This window comes from Schistocerca piceifrons, chromosome 3 (assembly GCF_021461385.2).
Source record: "Schistocerca piceifrons isolate TAMUIC-IGC-003096 chromosome 3, iqSchPice1.1, whole genome shotgun sequence".
Classification (NCBI taxonomy): Eukaryota; Metazoa; Arthropoda; class Insecta; order Orthoptera; family Acrididae; genus Schistocerca; species Schistocerca piceifrons.
Window position 1 is genome coordinate 573,037,665 of NC_060140.1, and position 21,188 is coordinate 573,058,852.

Genomic DNA, 21,188 nt, shown 5'->3' on the forward strand with positions numbered 1-21,188 from the left:
TTTCAAAAAATCCCTTTGTAAACGACTCTTACCCAAATTTCACATTTCTATCTTTAGCAGTTTTGGCTGGGCAATGATGAGTCAGTCAGTCAGTCAAGTCAGTACATTGCCTTTTATATATATGAGATTGATTGTTGGTATATACTGCAGTCTGAAAATTAATGCTAAACTTTCATCATTAATCTTATCAAATAGTGCAAACATTATGAAATACAAATTCAAATGAATCTACATAATCTCAAATCTTGGAACATGTGCATAATGTTAATAGTGTGTAGTAGTTCTAGCTGCTTAAAGAAGCATATTATGTAAATACTGAATTATGACCACTAGCGTGCAATGCTTGTATACATTTTTCCGTAAATATCTCAAGTGCCTTGCAGGACTGAGATGTGTGTAGACCTCTTGCAACGACAGAAATATTTACAATGTTACACAGACTATGTATCATGCATAGTTACAATGTAATGTAATCTAATTGTGAATGGAAGTAACTTTAATTTTGTAATTTAGTTACCATGTGTTTTACAATCACCCTGTTCCTTTCTCTTTAAACAGATTAAGTGCTGATGAGTTTGAAACCATTTACAATTCCATTTTCGCATCCTGAGGTTGAAAAATAAAGTAAAGAAATTTGATTTACCAAGTTCTTTTAACACTCTCCACATTGAATGTACATAGCAGCTAGGTGAGATTGCCTCTGGGAAGATATGCTTTCGGTTAGTGAAAAGTGCAACAACAGGAAATTCATACTGCGTGTAAGGGGCTCGCAAAAGCTGTACATTTTACAGCAGGCATAAAAGCTCCAAGTTACTGACACATAAATATACTGCACGTATATGCATCAGGCTGATACCATACATAGCCATGGCTGTCTATCTACATCTACATACATACTCCGCAATCCACCATACGGTGCATGGCAGAGGGTACCTCGTACCACAACTATTATCTTCTCTCTCTGTTCCACTCCCAAACAGATCGAGGGAAAAATGACTGCCTATATGCCTCTGTATGAGCCCTAATCTCTCTTATCTTATCTTTGTGGTCTTTCCGCGAAATATAAGTTGGCGGCAGTAAAATTGTACTGCAGTCAGCCTCAAATGCTGGTTCTCTAAATTTCCTCAGTAGTGATTCACAAAAAGAATGCCTCCTTTCCTCCAGAGCCTCCCACCCAAGTTCCTGAAGCATTTCCGTAACACTCGCATGATGATCAAACCTACCAGTAACAAATCTAGCAGCCCGCCTCTGAATTGCTTCTATGTCCTCCCTCAATCCGACCTGATAGGGATTCCAAACGCTCAAGCAGTACTCAAGAATAGGTCACATTAGTGTTTTATAAGTGGTCTCCTTTACAGATGAACCACATCATCCCAAAATTCTACCAATGAGCCGAAGACGACTATCCGCCTTCCCCCAACTGCCATTACATGCTTGTCCCACTTCATATCACTCTGCAATGTTACACCCAAATATTTAATCGATGCGACTGTGTCAAGCGCTAGCACTACACTACTAATGGAGTATTCAAACATTACGGTATTCTTTTTCCTATTCATCTGCATTAATTTACATTTATCTATATTTAGAGTTAGCTGCCAGTCTTTACACCAATCACAAGTCCTGTCCAAGTCATCTTGTATCCTCCTACAGTCACTCAATGACGACACCTTCCCGTACACCACAGCATCATCAGCAAACAGCCGCACATTGCTATCCACCCTATTCTAAAGATCATTTATGTAGATAGAAAACAACAGCGGACCTACCACACTTCCTTAGGGCACTCCAGATGGTACCCTCACCTCCGATGAACACTCACCATCGAGGACAACGTACTGTTCATGGAGTAAAAAGTGTTCATCAGACCAGCGCATTAGCATGTGATGGTCTGATTGCTCCTTTACAGCAGCCTTCAACACCTATAACTGTATCTGAGAAAAACATTTTTTAAAAACTAAGCAAAGAATAAGTAAAATATGCTTTTTAAAGGTCCACTGACTAGTGCTCGACACCTGGCTCTGATTTAAAGGCTTATTTATTTGTTTGGTTGGTCTGGTGATGGATGCCAAGGATTTGGTAGGTTCTAAGACAGAGAGCAAAAACAGTGAGAAGCACACATGGTGTTTATGTAACACCCTTTTACATTACTTGAGTAACAGCAAGTGTCGACTACAATCTATGACATGTCCTCATGATAGGCCAGTTCATCACACACAAATAACAACAGAGGCTACTGATAATGCTTTGAGTACACAGGCAGAGCTCCAGCTAATAGACTGTCCTAGAGCAGTGCAGCATCCTGTAACTTGGCTCCATGGTGGTGGTGACTGTGCAAGCAGAGTAGGGTGTTATGGAGCCAGCCGCAGTTAGGCAGTGCAGTCGCATGGGTTCCTGCCAGCTTTTAGACATGGACTGCACCACATGGTATCGATAGCATGCACTACAACAGTATTTACATCAAAAAGTTGTATGAGCAAGTGTGTTATGTGAAAATAAGTTTGGTGTGCATCTTCCAGGCTGAATTTTCATGTTAATGATGTATGTGGTCATCAGGTTGTCATTTAATGTATATCATGTTGATGAATTCCTTTTTTTTTTTTTTTTTTTTTTTTTTTTTTTTTTTTTTTTTTTTTTTTTTTTTTTTTTTTTTTTTTTTTAATATATATATTCTGTTTGCTTGAGAGTGTGGAATGAATAGGGAAAACAGCTTTGTAGTGCAGATGCTGACCAGCAATAGACACAAGCACATGAAATCTGTCTGCCCACTGAAACTTTCCTCCTAATTAAGCCCACCAGACACAAAAAATACTTCCAAATTGTTTGCCACCAATTTTCCACCCAAAAAAATCCCACATATACATCCTTATCACCCATAAATGGTAGTGCTGAGCAGTATCTGCACCAATACGCTGTAGGCATTGTCAGGCCCCAAACATATCTCCTGTCATTTTCCTCTGTTACTCACAATTAAAAGACACCACATAATCAAGTATAGAAGAGTACTTCTCTAATTGTACCACTGTCACCTCAGGCTTGTACAGTTAATCACATCACCATGGTGCATTGTGACTACCTTCTGTCATTCTCTCAAATGGGGAATATCCTCTCCAAAATCATTACCACTTCTCTTTAACTTGCACTTGTCAGCCTACCCAAACCACAAAATGTACTGCTCCAATCTTTTGCCATCCCTGATCCCAACTTTATTGCCACATGGATCATATCTGTGCAAATTATCCAAGAGAATGATTTGTTCATTGTATTCAGCCAGCACATCTGATCCAAGCCCTGTCAGTGATTCAGCCTATCCCATTAGACACACTACTTTTTTTGAATTACACAACTAGAGTTGTCTGTCCAACACAACTGATGGTCCAACAACCTCCTGGTTGCAATTTCCACTAATATATTGCTACACTCTCTCTTTCCCTTTCTGTCCGCCATATCATAGTTATGTACCATATTTACTCGAATCTAAACCGCACTTTTTTCCGGTTTTTGTAATCCAAAAAACCGCCTGCGGCTTAGAATCGAGTGCAAAGCAAGCGCAAGTTCTGATAAATGTTGGTAGGTGCCGCCACAACTAACTTCTGCCGTCAAATATATGTAGCGCAACACAGGCATGCTTTGCAGGCACAAAGATAAATACCAGCGCCAAAACCTCTGCGTCAGAAAAAAAAAAAAAAAAAAAAAAAAAGGGTGGAAGACGAGCTTTTTTTCTCCGCCCCGAGTTTCGACCACTGCATTTTCATACATTATCCAATGAAGTAAATACAAATTCCGTATTGTTCATCTTCAAATGTAGCAGCATTCCAATGTACTACGAAAATCCGACTGACAAGACTTTGGGATGTTTGAAAATATGGCCAACCCTACGTTCTGAATTTTTTCATACCTGTGAGAAGAGACGGTTGCTAATAGGAAGTTTTATGAATTGTGAATCACATGCAGTATTCTCTTATAAGAATAATACGAATATAAACATTTTCCCATGTATTGTTTCGTGTTTGCTGCTATCTCACTTAAATCCTGTCTGCCTAATAAACTACAAAACTAGAGTGAGACAACAGCAAACATGTAAGAATATACATATCATGTCATGTTTATATTCGCATTATTCTTATGCCTGATAGTGATACAGTCAGAAATGAAGCACAGTAGTTGACTAGATTTTTAAATCTAAGATGACTCTAATTTCTGCGCAGAATGTAATGTACTAAAGAGGCGCCTGCAAAGATTTTCAAACTGAAAAAAATTTTCGCTTAACTCTCCTTCAGAACATCTTCTATCATACGCAGTCTATGATTTGATTCTTGTTGATCATTATCAAAGAAAGCAGCAGTGTAAGTAACAACAAATAGCAGTCTCTTGCCATTGTTTCGGTTATGAGACAGTTCCTCTATTTTTTTATTTTTTATTGTAAGCCGCGGTAGCGCGCACAAAAGCAAGCCATGCCGCGACAAACAATGCATGACTCAGTACAGTAATGCATTTTCAGCTTAGAGTGACGTAAACACCTATAACAAAGAGAACGGCACTTATCAGATCAAAGAAAAATATGCAATCAAGTCAAAGACAGACGAAGCACTTGAAAAAGGAAGGGTACCCGTATAAATACGGACGGAGCGCCTGACGCATAGCAATGGCTACCTGGTTAAGCTTAACTGCTAAGCTTACAACTCGAACCAAACTACTGTAGCTGTATCGTCATTCGTTCGACCTAAATTGTGTCTCATATTACGATGGACCAACTTTGTTTTGATTTGGAGGTGCGGCCTAAAACTTTTCTCTCCTCTTGAATTTTGAGTCTCAAATTTCAGGTGCGGCTTAGATTCGTGAAATTTTTTTTCCCTTGATTTCGAGTCTCATTTTTCAGGTGCGGCTTAGATTAGAGTGCGGCTTAGATTCGAGTAAATACGGTATACACATCTACAGACTTTTGTTCACAGTGTCTTCATTGTGCTCTGCCTTTCTTCTTCTGCCCTGCGTGCTCCCTGAATTCCAGTGTTACCGCCATAACTTGCCACTTTTGCAAAAGCATAAAAGGGAGCTTCTTTTGGCATCATATTCTAATCCTCAGTTTCAGCTGTCCTTTCCTTCTCATTGCCTCTGCTTATCCCTCACCTCTTCTAAATTCATCTCATCCACTCCATCTGAGACACACACTAAATTGGGCTCCATTGTGGGGAGAAGTCTCATAAAAAGAAATTGACACTTACAGCAAATAAAAGATGGAATAAATTTTATGAAAAAAATATTTTCTAGGTACGTTATTAACCCTTTTTGTGCTGTGGAGTTTTTCTTATGAAGATGGTTCAGCAAAAAATGAAGTATATCGACAACTCCAATACCACATCATTTACAATAGTAATGCATTTCCTTTTGCTTTTTTCTGTGCTGCAATTGAAACTTCATCTTATTAGATGAATGTTAAAAGATGATCAGGAGGTACTCAAGTGTCTATTGGTTAAAGGGTCTGAATGTGTTTCACATGTCAGTATGTGAAAAATAATTTTTGTCTAATTTTTTAGTTTCTTGCACACAGTCTATTATGCTTATCCATTGATTCAGATGATTCATATTAGTGCAGCATGTATTTAGATGAACATTTTTCCAAATTTGCTTGGCAGTAGTTTTGTCAAGGTGACTTTTATCAACATGCACACATCCCTTCAATGCTATTACTGTGTTTGTTCACTGAAATACCAATTTCCCTTTCAGTAATTTGCATTTTAATGTCATTATACTTTTCACTGTTGATGATAATTGCCCCTAATTCATTCGTTACTCCATCATGCAAATAATGGAAGAAATCTGGACAAGAGTAGTTGTCAATGTACAACATGTGTCCTCTTCTGAAGTAATGCTAACATTGTTACAATATTGTTCATATTTTCCAAGCTATGCATCATAGGATTCATCTTCATCCTCTACTAGTGGAAGCCCTTCATGAACATACATTTTCCATTGGAGGTGAGTTGCCTACTCATTGTCTTTCTTTTATTCATTGTCACTGTGAGAGACCACAATCACACAAAATCACAGTATCCTCATTTGTTGAGGATGAAAAGTAAGAATCACCGTCACTACCATGCATGTAGTGAAGCGACACTTCATAAATGTACAACACACAGTTGGTCACTTATGTATTCATGTACCAAATATTGAGATACATATACTCAATATTTGGTATACCAGTGTGACTTTATAGAAATTAACGTGATGGTAACAGAGTGTAGTTGAATTAAGCCCTGTGATGCTGAGAGAATTAGATCATGAAATGAGATGCCGAAAGAAGGATACAAGTTTCGCTATTTGGGCAGCGAAGTAACTGATGATGGCAGAAGTTATGAGAGTATAAAATGTAGAGTGACAACAGCAAGAAAAGATTTTCTGAAAAAGAAAAATTACTAAGAAAATTGAAATGTTAGGAAGTCTTTTCTGAAAGTATTTGTGTGGTGTGTAGGCTTATATAGAAGTGCATTGTGGATAATAAACTACATGTAGGAAGAGAGTAAAATATGGAGAGATAGTGAAAGTTATGTTTATAGATCAGACAATAATAGATGTAGGTTGCAGCAGTTATGGTAAAAGATAGTAGTTTTGTATATCTGTGGGTTACTTTTACAAAGATATTGGACATGCAAAGGTGACAGTTCTTGTGAAGATAAAATGCTGTGGAGAGCTGCATCAGACCAGTCTTCAGACTTAAAGACATTCACAACAACATTGTTAGTTTCAGGTTATCTGAAAATGCAAGTACAGACACATTTTAGAGCAGTAAGTTGTAAATCTGCATTCAGTGAATTAGAAATCAGATGCATACCTAGTAATATATGAGAAGTTTGTGTGGCAAAAGATCAGAATTCAGTGTGAATGAAACCCACCCACATTACGTACTTAGGAAGAAATGGGTCCAACTTTCACACAAACTATGTATTACTTTCACAGTTACAAAATCTAATAAGGAACAAAACAAAAGAACAGTTCTCTGTGAACATAGTTTCTGAATGAATACACGCAAAGTAATCCGCAATGTTTGTCTTATTTATCTCATTGGTGGGAAAACCTTTAAATCTCCCATCCGAATTCCACATTTGGCCATTCAGACAATGAACTGACTCGAATGGAGTAGCCGCTTGGCCACGGTTGCATAAATTCAGCACATGTTGGTGTTGTCCTGAGACCCTCATGGTTACCACCTTGTCAGCACACACAGTAGGTGTCATTTGTTTTAACTTCAGTAACTTTCCAGGGACGAAAGTTCTTCAGTTTTGCTCCAGTTTTTGTTTGTTTTATCACTACAAGATCACCAACTTTGTACTTGTACGCTTTCTTCATATATCGGTTAAAGTTGGCAATGTTTTCTTCTTCCACCTTACTGATATGTAATTTAACATCTTATCACTGTTCATTGTGTTTTTTCTTCAAATCAATTACTAATTTCTTACTGTAATAATTTTATGATGAAAAGATCAATCTCTGTGTGCACCTTACCTCCTATCAAAAGTTCAAAGAGTATTTACATTTTTTACCATTTTGTAAGGTTGTCAGTACTAAGCTTAGTAATGATTGTAGCCAAAGCAAAATTGATCAGATCTGTCTGTCAATTGGGTCTAGGGAATCATTAAAATATGGCCAATTCCTTGTGTCCTGCAATACTCCTTGAATTCTTGAGAAGTAAAGCAAGTCCTTCTATCAATAACTACTTGGGCAGGATTTCTGGAAGTAGTTTTCTGTAATTGCTTCTGGGGATTTTGTAGTCTTTGCAGGATACAGTCAGATAAATTTTGTAAATGTATCTATAATACTTAGACTGTGGTTATATCCTTTGTGAGTCATTTGACGTGGTCCAATATGATCCATGTGATAATCTTTCTTTTGTAATTTCTTATTCATAATTAAACATGTTAGCTAACTGTAGATCTGGCAAATAAAACTGCTAAAAGGGCTGTGACAAAAGCAAAGGTACTTGCATGGAATAAGATTTATGAGAAACTAGAGACAGTTAAAATGGGTCCAAGATTTCTAGAACAGCTAGAACACGAGACAAAACAGCAAAAAGATTTTATCCATACCAGGCAAATAAAGAATGAGGGAGGAATCCTGCTCGCAGAGGAAAACAGTATCAAGAAAAGATGCGAGCAATATTTTTAACATCACATCTATTAGCAAAATCCAAGATCGGCCTTTGACAATGGTGTTCCCTTCTAGAACACGATAGCAGGCATAACCAGAGAAGAATTGGTAGCATCTGTGAAAGAAAAGAAAATGAAGAAGAGTTGTCTATGCCCTGGTACTTAATGCAACAATTATTTCAGGAAGAAAGAATTTCAGCTGACTGGAGAAACATGACAGTAATCCCCTTATTCTAGGAGAATGGTGATATTCAGGATTGTATTAATTATAAAGAGATAAAACTAATGGTACATACTATAAAAATCTAGGAGAGGGCAACAGAAAAATGGCTCCAACAAGAACAGTAATAGAGGTCGCATAGATTTGTGCTGGGGAAAATAACAATGGGTGCAATATATGCTCTGTGACAACTTACTTTTTTCTTTGTAGTAAACTTGTAAAAACTGTCAGATTTCAAATCGTGACCATCATTGTCAACATTTCCACTACTACTACTACTATTATTATTATTATTATTGTTATTATTGTTATTTACTTCAGCCTTACTTCTTTACTCTGAACTTAATTTGTTCTTTGCCTGAAGAAAGTTCTGGGTGTATGTTAGTAAAATCACAGGTCTCATGCTGAATACCATTTACCTGCACAACCACCTCCTTTGTTTTACTTACAGCAGTAAATTTCTGAACAGAATCTCCGTTTACAGATAGCTTGGGTTGACACAAATTTTACACCTGAATCTATTGTAACATTGAGAACTAACAGAACCTGCTCATCTGGGACTAACTTATTGTTTACACCACTGACAGTAACTTCCAAGGTATTAATAGTATTCTCATTTTCACCAATATTTTTATTAGGTTCTACCTGAAGGGTTTCAATCGCATTCACTCTGCTTGCTGACCTACACCTCATAGAGTAAAATATTCTTGCATTTCAAGCTGTGTCAAGTGGTTGATGCCCATAAGCTTTCGGCAGAGATCACCTCTGCCATTGTTGAGTGGTTGGCTATCACATGGAGACCACTGCCGTACTTATATAGTCACCCTGTCATGAGTGACATCATTGGTGCTCAGTCCCATACCACATATGGTAATGTTTTGGTGACACGACTGATGCGCCCACCTCAACTCCCCAAGTACAGGATCCCAGGCTATACTCAGCTGCAAACCACCATCTTTATTGAGGGTGTTTGCCTGATATTTTGATCTCTTTTGCTTCTTTGTTACACTATCCAAGAAGCTATTGGTCTGTTTAATAATGGAAGTCTTGTTGATTGCAATTTGGTCTCTATTTTCCAAAACACCTTTTATATTCTACATGGCACTGTTCAATAGCATGGTCAGTCTGTTCAATAGCATGGTCAGCCTTACTGACATGAATCTGCTGACACCCACATGGTATTTTGTACATTCCAGGTATTCTGAGGCCTACGTCATCTTTCACAGGCTTTATTAGCTTCCAGATCTTTGCTGGGGACCTGAATATTGTGTAGGTTTTGTCTCTCGTCGAAAGCTAGCTCATCTTCTGCGTTATTGAGCCACAAAATGCTAAAAACATAATATTCTTTGGGTCCTATGAGGTGTTTTGCTTTCATGGCTTAGATGAAACTGCTTGCAAAATTTGTCTGTTGTTGTAACCATTTGACTTGAAAATACAGTTCCCTGATGGATTTTCACCATCTGAGATGGTTTCAGCTCGATGTACCGAGGTTTCCGTGCTGGGTGGTGGTATTTGGTGGTATGCAGATACTGATCCATGTGGGTGGGCTTCCAGTAAATGTTGTGACCAAGACACTAAGTGCATTTCCGGTGGACAAGGATGTCCAGGAACATCAAGGAACTGTCCTCCTCTACTTCCATCATTAGCTTATGTGATTGTGGATGTTGTTGATGTGTACCAGTAACTCTTCCAGCTTTTTATTTCCATGAGGCCATATGATGAAAGTATCATCAATGTAATGTGAAAAACAACTAAGCTTTGCAGGAGCTGTGTCCAAGGTGATGTCCTAGAAATGCTCCATAAAGAGGTTGGCTACAAATGAAGCTAATGGGCTCCCCATCACAGCATCTTCAATCTGGTTGAAATATTCTCCACCATGTAAAACATATGATGGTGTCAGGGTTGTTTAAATAAATTCATGATGGTGTTGCCAAAGAGCTGGGACACATGTGAATAGGGACACCACATCAAAACTCACCATATTGTTTCCTTCACAAGATGCAGACGTTTAATCTTTGTATTGTCCAACATTCGTCAAGCTGAGGCTGTCCAAATACTTTGCAAGTCTACAGGTCAGTGATCCGATGGTGCTTGCTATAGGCTTTAATAGTGTAACATTTTTATGCGTGTTTGGTAGACTGTAGAACTTGGGTGGTGTGGGTGCCTGAGCGAGGAGGTTCTTACTAACACCGTCTTCATGGATTTATTTAAACATACTGTGACGTATTTTTTACATGATGGAGAATGTTTCAGCCAGATGAGTGGTGTCGGGCTGAGGAGGCCATTAGTTCCAGTTGAAGTAAACCTCTTTATGGAGCATTTCTAGGACATCACCTTGGACATGGCCTCCTTGTTTTTCTCAGTGCTTCAATGATACCTTCATCGTATGGCCTCATGAACATGACAAGCTGCGACAGTTCCTGCAACACATCAACAATATCCACAATCACATAAGCTAATGATGGAGAACAGTTCCTCGATGTTCCTGGACATCCTTGCCAGAAATACAATAAGTTTCTTGGTCACAATATTTACTGCAAGCCCATCCACGTGGATCGGTATCTGCACTCCATCAGTTTCCACCACCCAGCACAGAAACCTTGATGCGTCGAGCTGAAACCATCTCAGATGGCAAAAACCCATCAAAGTAACTGTACCCCTTACATAAAGTTTTCAAGTAAAATGGTTACAATAACAAACAAATTTTGCAGGCAGTTTCATCAAAGCCATGAAAGTAGGAAGCCTCTTAGGACACAAAGAATATTATGGTTTTAGCATTTTGTGGCTCAATGACAGGGAAGATTAGCTGACTTTTTAAGAGACATAAAAATCTACACAATCTTCATGTACCTACCTATTATTAAGTGGACTAACAGCTTCTGGGATAGTGTAATAAATGAAGCAATATGCAGCTGAGTACAGCCTGGGATTCCGTGCTTGGGAAGTTGAGGTGGCGCAGCAGTCGCGCCACCAAAACATTACCATACGTGGTATGGGACTGAGCACCAGTGATGTCACTGGTGACGGGGTGGCTATATAAGCACAGCAGTGGTCTTCACATGACAGCCAACCACTTGACAATGGCAGATGAGATCTCTGCAGAAAAATCATGGGCAGTTAACCACTTGATGCAGCTTGAAACCCGAGAATATGTTAATAATGGATATCACTGCAAAAGTGGACATTAGTACATACTTCATAGCATTATCAAGAATTTTCATAGTCTCTTTGTGGCTGTCTTCTATGGTTTCCATTATTTCATCAAACTTCTTGTCAGTGTACCTAGTAAATTCTATTAATTTGTTGTTAATTTTACATATTTTGATGGTACTTTCTTCTAATTTACTGTTAGTTTTCATAGAATATTCTTCTATTTTATTGTTAGTTGCCTCATTAATATATCTCATATTAGCAAATTCACTCTTATTTTGGTCAACTGAGGCTAATCTCTCTTTTTCTCATGAATTTCATTTTGCAAATATAGCCCTTGAAGAAAATTCACTATTTTATTTTTATTAGTTATTTCCCTATTACTAACAACCTAAGTACTTGCTTCAGCAATATTTTCTGTTGCTTCTACAGTTTCTTTAACATTTCTTTCTCCTCATTTTCTGTTAAATTATTGATTCCACATTTATATTCTTCATTACATTCTGCTAGTGAGTTTAAATTATTAATATTTTCACCTGAATCTACACTTTCTTGAGCCATGATTTGTACATTTCATTAAGTTACTCATTCTCACTTTTTGGCTTGTCCTACTACTCTTAAGCAGCATACCTTTATACATGTATTACAGAATTATTATTTATGCCTCCTTATGTCTAATGTGAACTTCAGTCTACTTTAGGTAAGCTTCATTGATCTCCTGATGGTGTCGTTATTTGTAGTCTCTTCTGCTGTGACTGACTGCATCCCACTGCTCCCTGTGTGCAGTGATGCTTGTTCAGGGGAATGTGGCAGTCCTCATCCTGCCTGGTGCTGTTCTGTTTTTCTTCCTCGTGTTGTCTTCTTGATGATCATTCATTATGTTTCACTTGTGAAATATTCATAATTCTTGAACACAATTTGAATTTTCCATGATGCAAACTTATTACGTTTCACGGCACACTTTAATTACTAGCTTGATGTTGCTACTCGCAATCCCAAGCTTTCAGTCGCATTTAATTCACTATTCACTTCCACCTTCTCTTTCTGATGCATGTAGTATCAAATTTCACCTCCTATCCTTAACCATAGATTTTTTAAATAAAATAAGTCTTTTCACTGCATGTTCATGGCGTAGGGATAGCAGGTGCATTGCTTGTGTTATCCCCCCCCCCCCCCCCCCTCCCCACCACACACACACACACACACACACACACACACACACACACACACACACACACACACACACACACACACGAGAGAGAGAGAGAGAGAGATGCCACCTGCAAAATCCCCTTTATTCCAAACCACTTTAAAAGTTTCTCTGTTTAGCCATGATTCCTTAGAAAGCTGTGTAGGTGAGACACAGTGTAACTGGTCAAGCGTTCATACGCGAGAATGGGTGGGTCAAGCTATTCTTTCCTGGATTATCTTAATGAATTGTTGCATAGGATTTCCTCTTACCTGTTATCTGTGAATTTCTGTCTTAGCTGTTGTGCCTCGAAGCAGTTCTTATAACACATTGGATTCTTTGGAAGATGCAAGCAGGCTACCTATGATCAAAAGTGGGCGTGTGGACAACTAATTTACTTGAAGTCAGTCCTAGGATGCTATTACAATGTGTTTATTAGCAAACACTGTAAAACAGTAATAATTTAATTGACTAAAATGATTCATCTCAAAAAGTTAATAAAATTCGAGAGTATGGTAAAGCCAACTGTCACATAAGAATGGGCTCTGAGGTCATCCTGTCACTGACTGGCATGATTGGTGTGCAGCCAAAATCTCTTTCCTACATTGTAAACTTTTGTAGCCCTTCTCTCATTTCTGATGATTTAACAATATTCATTGGCTACTGAGTTTACTGGTTTATTTGTAGTGGTATTTAGTGGTGGATGGTTATCAAGTGCCAATGTGGTACAGCACACTGTAAATATTGCACTGAAAGTATGTTATTTTGCTTCAAATGCAAGACAGAAATCACACTAAAATTACGCCATTGCTCTTCAAATGTACACTGATATGCAAATAAAACAGACAAAAATGCATTTTGTAGTGCTCTCCCCATGATAACTAGAATCCAGTACCTAGTGCTGACATAATGGTCAGCTATGCTACAATTACCGCAGAGAAGGGACACAACTGTCTAGTTTCAACTGTGTATGCTGTTGTGAGATGGCACAAGGTCAGTATTTTTCTTTAAAATTGTGTGTAGCGTATTGTGCAGGTGCTGAGACTTGTGACATCTCGGTGGCCAAATGGTCTAATGCATCATAAAGGTAATTTGTGGACTTGGGTTTGATTCCCAGTATTACCAACCCCCCCCCCCCCATTTTTACTCCTTGCAATGTTAAACTATTAATTATTAAATTTAAATATATTTAAACAGTTCAGTTTATATACATAAAAGTAATATATTCAATTAAGTTATGATTACTATCCTTGTAAGTGAAAAGGCTGTCTGCATCTACATCTACAAGCATACTCTGCAAGCCATTGTACAGTGCATGGGAGAGGCTATTCTGTACCACTGCTAATCGCTTCCTTTCCTGTTCCACTCACAAATAGAGTGAGGGGGAAACAACCATTTCTATGCCTCCGCATGAGCCCTAATTTCTCATATCTTATCTTCATGGTCCTTATGTGAAATCTAGATTGGCAACAGTAGAATCGTTGTGCAGTCAGTTTCGAAAACTGGTCTAAATTTTCTCAATAACCTTCCTTCAAAAGAATGTCGCCTTCCCTCATGGGATTCCCTTTTGAGTCCCCATAGCATCTCCATAATACTTGCATGTTATTTGAACATACCAGAAACAAATCTACCAGCTTTGAAGTTTGTTTTTTTAATCTGATTTGGTGCAGATCCTAAACACTTGAACAGTACTCAAGAATAGATCACAACAGAGTCCTATATTCAATCTCCTTAACAAATGAACCACACTTTCTCAAAATTCTCTCAATAAACTGAAGTTGACCATTTGCTTTCGGTACTGCAATCCTCACAAGGTTGTTCCATTTCATATTTATTTTCAACATTGTGCCCAGATATTTAAATGACATGACTGTGTCAAGCAGGACGCTACTAATGCTATTTCTGAACATTAAGGGTTTGTTTTTCCTACTCACCAGCATTAACCTAAATTTTTTTACATTAAGAGCCAGTTGCCATTTGTCATACTACCTAGAAATTTTGTCTGAGTCATATTGTATCCTCCTTCAGTCACTCAACTTTGACACCTTTCTGTACGCAGCATTATCAGTGAACAACTGCAGGTTGCTGGCTACCCTGTCCATGAGATAATTTATACATATAGACAACAATAGTGGTCGTATGACACCCCTCTGGTGTACTTCTGACAATAACCTTGTCTCTGATGAGAACTCGCTATTGAGGACAATTACTTAAGAAGTCTTCAAGCCACTCACGTATGTGGAAACCAGTTCCATAGGCTTTTATCTTTGTTGACAGTCTGTAATGGGGCATGGTGTCAAATGCTTTTCAGAAATCTAGAAATTTGGAATCTTCCTGCTGCCCTTTATCCATAGTTTGCAGTATATCATGCAAGAAAAGGCAAGTTGAGCTTTGCACAAGCAATGCTTGCTAAAACCATGCTGATTCATGGACAGAAGCTTCTCAGTTTCAAGGAAGTTTATTGTATTCAAACTCGGAATATGTTCATGAAATCTGCAACAAATCAACATTAAGAATATTGGTTTGTAATTCAACAGGTCTATTTTTTTACCCTTCTTGTATACAGGCATCACCTGCACTTTTTCAAGTCACTTGGGACTTTGCCCTAGGCGAGAGATTCCTGATAAATGCAAACTAAGTAATGAGCCAGTGCCATAGAGCTCTCTTTGTAAAACTGAATTGGGATCACATCTGGGACTGGTGATTTTATTTGTCTTCAACTCCTTCAGTTGTTTCTTTAAGTCAGGGATGCTATAGGCTTATTAAACGGGGAAATTTGGCATGAAAGTGTTTTCTGTAGATGATTTGCTGCAGGCACCATTTTCCATTTGATCTCTGGAGGAGAAATTGAGATTTAAAGAGTTAGGCAGATGTACTCCAAATGTAAATGTAATAACAGAAGGGCTCGGAATGGGACTTAACGATTTGGCTTATGTAACACTGAAAACTTTGAAATACTTGCAGATTATTTTGATCAGCTTCTTAATTGTTCAGAACCAACCATAAGCTTGAATACCAAAACACTCACGAAAATCTAGAAGATTTACCCCCAAATATCGAAGAAGCCATTAAACCCTTATAAAGCTACTGGAGAAGACAGTTATACAAGAACTTTTGAAATGGTCCATACCAAACTTAAAAAATTAGGTAAAATTAATGTTTGAGAAAACTTGGGAAAAAGGAAAGCCCCCAGAAGAGTAGCAGGTGGCCTTGTTAAACCCACTATGTAAAAGGCATTAAACGAGATGTAGACAACTACAGGCAAATTTCTGATTACTGAAATCAAAAGATGTTTGTTGATTTATAAAAGGTTGTTGATTCTGTTGACAAGAATTATAGATAAAATAAAACTAGGTGAGTATTGGAGGTTGATGCCATTTTCAGGTTCTTAGAATATTTTGCTGAAGTGGGCCATATGAAAAGGTAAAATGCTCTCTAAAAATTTATGAACTAAGTATGAGCAATTTTTGAGGAGGTCTCATTGTAATGGTATGGTGGCTGAGTGGTCTTATGGACTGAGTGGCAATTCATGGACATGGGTTCAGTGCCCATTGCTTCAACATTTTTTCCTCTTTTATTTCTGTGCTGCCCCCCCCCCCCCCTCCCCCCAAATATACAAACCTCACAATGTTAAACCATTAATTATAAAATTTAAATCTAGTTAAATATTTCAGTTTTTGTATGTAAAAATAATATATTCATTTTGTTTTTGATTACTGCTCTTGTAAGTCAAAAGTCTATAGGCTATCACATTGGTATAACAGTACACAAGCAACCACTGATAGCATTGTTGTATTAAAGCTCTGATGACCAATAGTCTGCTCCTTATATTTACTGAGCCAAAAGTGAACTTCAGTAACTAATATTTAATAAAGAAGACAAGTTAAGCTGCAGACAGGCACAATTATAAGGCACTTCCATAAAGCTTTTGGCCACAGCCTTCATAGGCAAAAGAGAAATACACAAACCAGTCGTACACACAAGCAAACACACCTCATGCATATATGACTGGCATCTCATGCTGGAATGCAACTATCACATGAGAAGCAAGCAGCAATTTGGAGAGGCTGGGAGAGAGGAAGGGTGTACAGGCGGGGAGATAGACGAATGCTGTCTGGCGGTCTGGCAAGGACTAAAATGCTAACAGGAGCAGCATCAGGAGATAGTGGGGCAGGGAGGTGGGGGAAACAGGAGCGAAAAATGAGGAGGGGGGGAAAGATGCGTTGGCAGATGGTGTTGAATAAAGAGGGTGAAACGAGAATGGGGAGGAGATGATAGTACAAAGGGGGCAGAAACTGTTTGGTGGAAAAGCTGGTGGCAGAGGGAAGGCTCCAGATGGTTCAGATAGTGAAGCAGCCATAGAAATCAAGTGTTATGTTCAGCTGCATGTTGTGCCACTGGGTTGCCTACTCTGCTCTTGGCCACAATTTGGCAGTGGCCATTTATTCTGGTGGACAGCTGGTTGGTAGTTGTCTTGCACCTAGGTCTTCACAGGGATATGATCCTTGTAGCAAGGAGTTGGGGTTGGGAGTGTCTTAGGGATGGACTAGAATGTTGTGAAGGTTGGGTGGTTGACAGAACACTCTTTCCTTCACAACCACAACATTTTTTCTCCCACTCACTTCGCAAGGCCCTCCTCAACCTAGCATGCCACCTTCCTGGATGTTGACCTCCTCCTCTTTAAAGGTGCCATCTACACATCTGTCCACATTAAACCCACTACCCACCAACAGTTCATGCATTTCAACAGCTGTCATCCCATTCACACAAAAAAATCCCTCCCATACAGCAAGGCCACCTGGGGATGGCATATCTGCAGTGACAAGAACTCTCTCAATCAGTATGCTGAAGGTCTTACCAAGGCCTTCACAGACAGGCACTATCCCCAAGACCTAGTCCGCAAACAGATCTTCCATGCCATTTCCCCTCACACCCCCAATCCTCCTGCCACCCCAAAAACCAACCACAAAGAATTGTCCCCTTTGTCACCCATTACCACACCGGACTGGAACAACTGAACTGCATCTTTCATAAGGGCTTTGATTTCCCATCATCATGCCCTGAAATGAGGGACGTCCTACCCAAGATACTTCCCATCCCTCCTAAACTGGTGTTCCGTCATCCACCCAACCTCTACAACATCCTAATCTATCCCTATGCCATTCCCAATCCCAACCCCTTGCCACAAGGATCATAAACATGTGAAAGTCCAAGGTGCAAGACCTGCCCAATCCACCCACCAAACACTTCCTACTTGGTGTTATGGTATTCTACAGCACTGCTTAAGGCAGCAAATTATTACTGCCTACTGCAGAGTCCCAGTAAAATATAAAATTTATAAAACCCCAAGGAATCTTACAACCTCCAACTGCTCCTTCTTGTCTGTGCTCATAAAATTTCTGAAATTTTCGTTGCTGCAATTTGTGTTGTTTCTTTTTGGCATTGACTCCTTAGCTACAATAATGTTGGAAGCTGAAGACTAGACTTAAATGTCTCAAGGAAAATTTAGTTACAAGACTCCTTAGCTGTTTTGTAGTGCCTTATTTTTTTCATAAACTGTTGCACATTTCCAGTACTGCAGTGTAGAAGTTTTGTGCATAAATCATCTTTTATTCCATTAATCACATACTGGATTATCAATGACAGCATGGCTGGCAATGTCTTTCATTACAAGAAAATATCGTTGAAGAGGCTCATTGCATTTCTTCTTCCATCGAGATGGCTGTTTGTGGATCTCTGCAGGACTTGACTTCACATTAAATTTCTCTTGGAGACCTTCGTTCAGTGCAGCCTATAAGACCCTTCTCACTCTGTATAAAAAGTTTAGCCAAACCTTCAACCTTTTTGTGCAAAAAAGAAAAAAAGTATTTGCAGTTGGTTCCAACCCATTAAAATACTGTTTTCGTTAAGTCTGTGATCCACTTTTTAACTCGATATCAGTCACTGTTTCTAAATGTCTTAAGAGCACCCTCAGCATCATAAAACAACACAGCAAATTCTCATGGAACCTGTGAATGTGGTAAGAACTGTGCTTCTTTTAATCACCTGTTTCTGAATCAGAATCTCTTTTCATCTTCTTCTCCAGTAAACTCAGAATTTTATTGCAACTCATTTGGATTGTGTCCTCTTCTTTATCAGTATCACCACCACCTTCTTCACATTAAATGTAGTTTTCAACACAGTTATGTCGATATCAGATTATCGATAATAAATTTTAGTAGTCATTTCATTTTTCATTCCATTTTGTATACAAAATATATTACAGATTGCTCCCGGTCCCCCTTCTGAAAATGACTCCTCATTAAATGACTTCTTAGCTTCAAATATTTTCTGGAACATTGTTCTTGAGAAACAGTGATCTCAGGTGTATGAATAAAATTTGCTAAAAACAGTCATGATCGCATAAATTTTGTGCTTAAACTAGTGACCAGTTTGTCTATTGTACTTAGATCATGATCTAAACACAATAGATCGAAACCCATCACCAGTTTAAATACAATATCTATCCAATCAAGACTGTTTTTAGCACATTTTATTCTTAGCTTCAAGTTTGTCAGCTTTTATTTGAAAAGTGAAGCCGGAAAACTGTAAAAGAATTTCCAATTTCTTTCTGTCATCTGGAACTCTTTCAAAAATTAACTTATGTAGTGATTTATTTGCCTTAATTGGTAGAGAAGTTGTAATTTCATTTACTTTTTTGATTTCACCCGATATTGCCATTTCTAGAAATATTATCAACTTGTTTCACTCTTCCCATTGTTTCAAAGCAGACCAAACAAATCTTTTAAAATGTGTTAAATTTGGTGCACAGATAAACCAAGTAATGTGAATTATAACTCGCCATCTCACATTCAAACTTGTTTTGCCTAATAGTTTTTATTTCGTTGGATATTTCTCCTGTTGTCCCAACATAAACTTTCTCTTAGTGTTGTTCTGCTACTGCTATCTGTTGTAACAATCTGAATCTTTCCCATAGATCCAAAATTCACACAATCACATGTTGCGACATAATCACAGGCAAACTGGCGTGTAAAATTTTTTTTATCATAAACGTCTAAGAGTAGACAGCCACAACAGTATGGTCACTTGTTTAGTTGAGCGGGGTGGAACCCTCAAAATTTTGTAGGAAGAAAGGGTCCAACTTTCACATAAACAATTTTTTGCTTTCACAACTACAAAATGTGTCACTGGTAATGAATGAAACTAAATATCAGTCACATGGATCTCGTCTTTCTCTGCGAGCATAGTTTCTTAACGAACACACAAGAACTACTTTGCAATATTCACTTGTCTCATTAGAAGGAAATATTTTAAAATGTTTCATCCAAATACCACACATATATGCATAGTTTGTGAATAGTAAGTTATACTTTTGTTATCAGCACAACTTAAAATATTATTTTGATGACCCTGCTCACATAAACTAGTGTACAACACATCTACAAATATGTTGTTCTTTGTGTTGCAGTTATGATGACCAGTTAGACAGAGTAATGAAGTACCAAAGGGTGCTGTTAGAGGACATTCACATGGTAGAATGTGGACCTGTGGAACAGCAGTCCGTACCTCTATTCAAGCACACTGCCCGTACCAGTCATTATTGTCTGCGTATTCACTACGTGGTTGCAAATAGTCCGGGGTACTTCCATATGTTTCGTTCAACTAATCTGCGATTTTTTAACAACATGGCTGTTGGAATTCGTACTGATGAAGAAATGATAGGTAAGTAATGAATGTTCAGATTTTTCAGGACTTCATACAGTAGTTTAAGGGATGCCGACAGATTGATCAAATATTTTCATGTGTGTGAGAAAGGGAACAATTCACCTTAGTTTAAGTGAAGGAGCTGGAACTTCAACAGATGCTGGCTTTTGACTAACTGTTATTATGATAACTTGTAAACTGTTGTCTGTCACACATCACATGTCACTGGAATAACAACTAGAATGTGACGTAGATTAAACTTTACATTGCTTCACCACACTGGATGAGTTGGTTGTGTACTTCTGGCTACCATTCCATCAGTAACTAAATAAAACTCTGGAAAGTTCCATTAATTATGTACAGTTAGTTTAGCACATACTTTCAAGACTGGAGGAATATGTAGAATTTCAAAATACTTATCTTGTTCCTTTTGACTCATTGTGATGTTCTTTGATATTCACATGAGTGAAGGGTCAGGTACTTTTATCAACTAGGCAATGAAACACCATCTTTCTTGCCACATAAAACTTGTGTGGTCCCATTATGAAATAAAATGTCAAAACTGACTCAAAGTCTGCTCCAAAACTGAATCAAAATCTGCTGCAAAACTGACTCAGTGTGTACTACAAAACTGATTCACAAACTTGCTTGTCACTGGCCCTTATATGAATGAACAATAATTAATAACTTTTTACATATTATTGTCATCATTATATTTACAGAGTTTAATGAAGAATTAAATATTCACAAAATTTTAAGTGTCAGCAAGTCACATGTTGACAAA

The 21,188-nt window shown here is 38.1% G+C and overlaps 1 protein-coding gene across 1 annotated transcript in view; it reads left to right on the top strand.

Moving 5' to 3' along the window:
- The window catches only part of LOC124787735 (phosphatidylinositide phosphatase SAC2), a 391,111-nt gene that overhangs the window by 259,484 nt on the left and 110,439 nt on the right, over positions 1-21,188 (top strand). Inside the window, exon 13 of the mRNA XM_047254587.1 lies at positions 20,169-20,422. Coding sequence (XP_047110543.1) covers positions 20,169-20,422 — 254 coding nt within the window. The remainder of the gene's footprint in view (positions 1-20,168; positions 20,423-21,188) is intronic.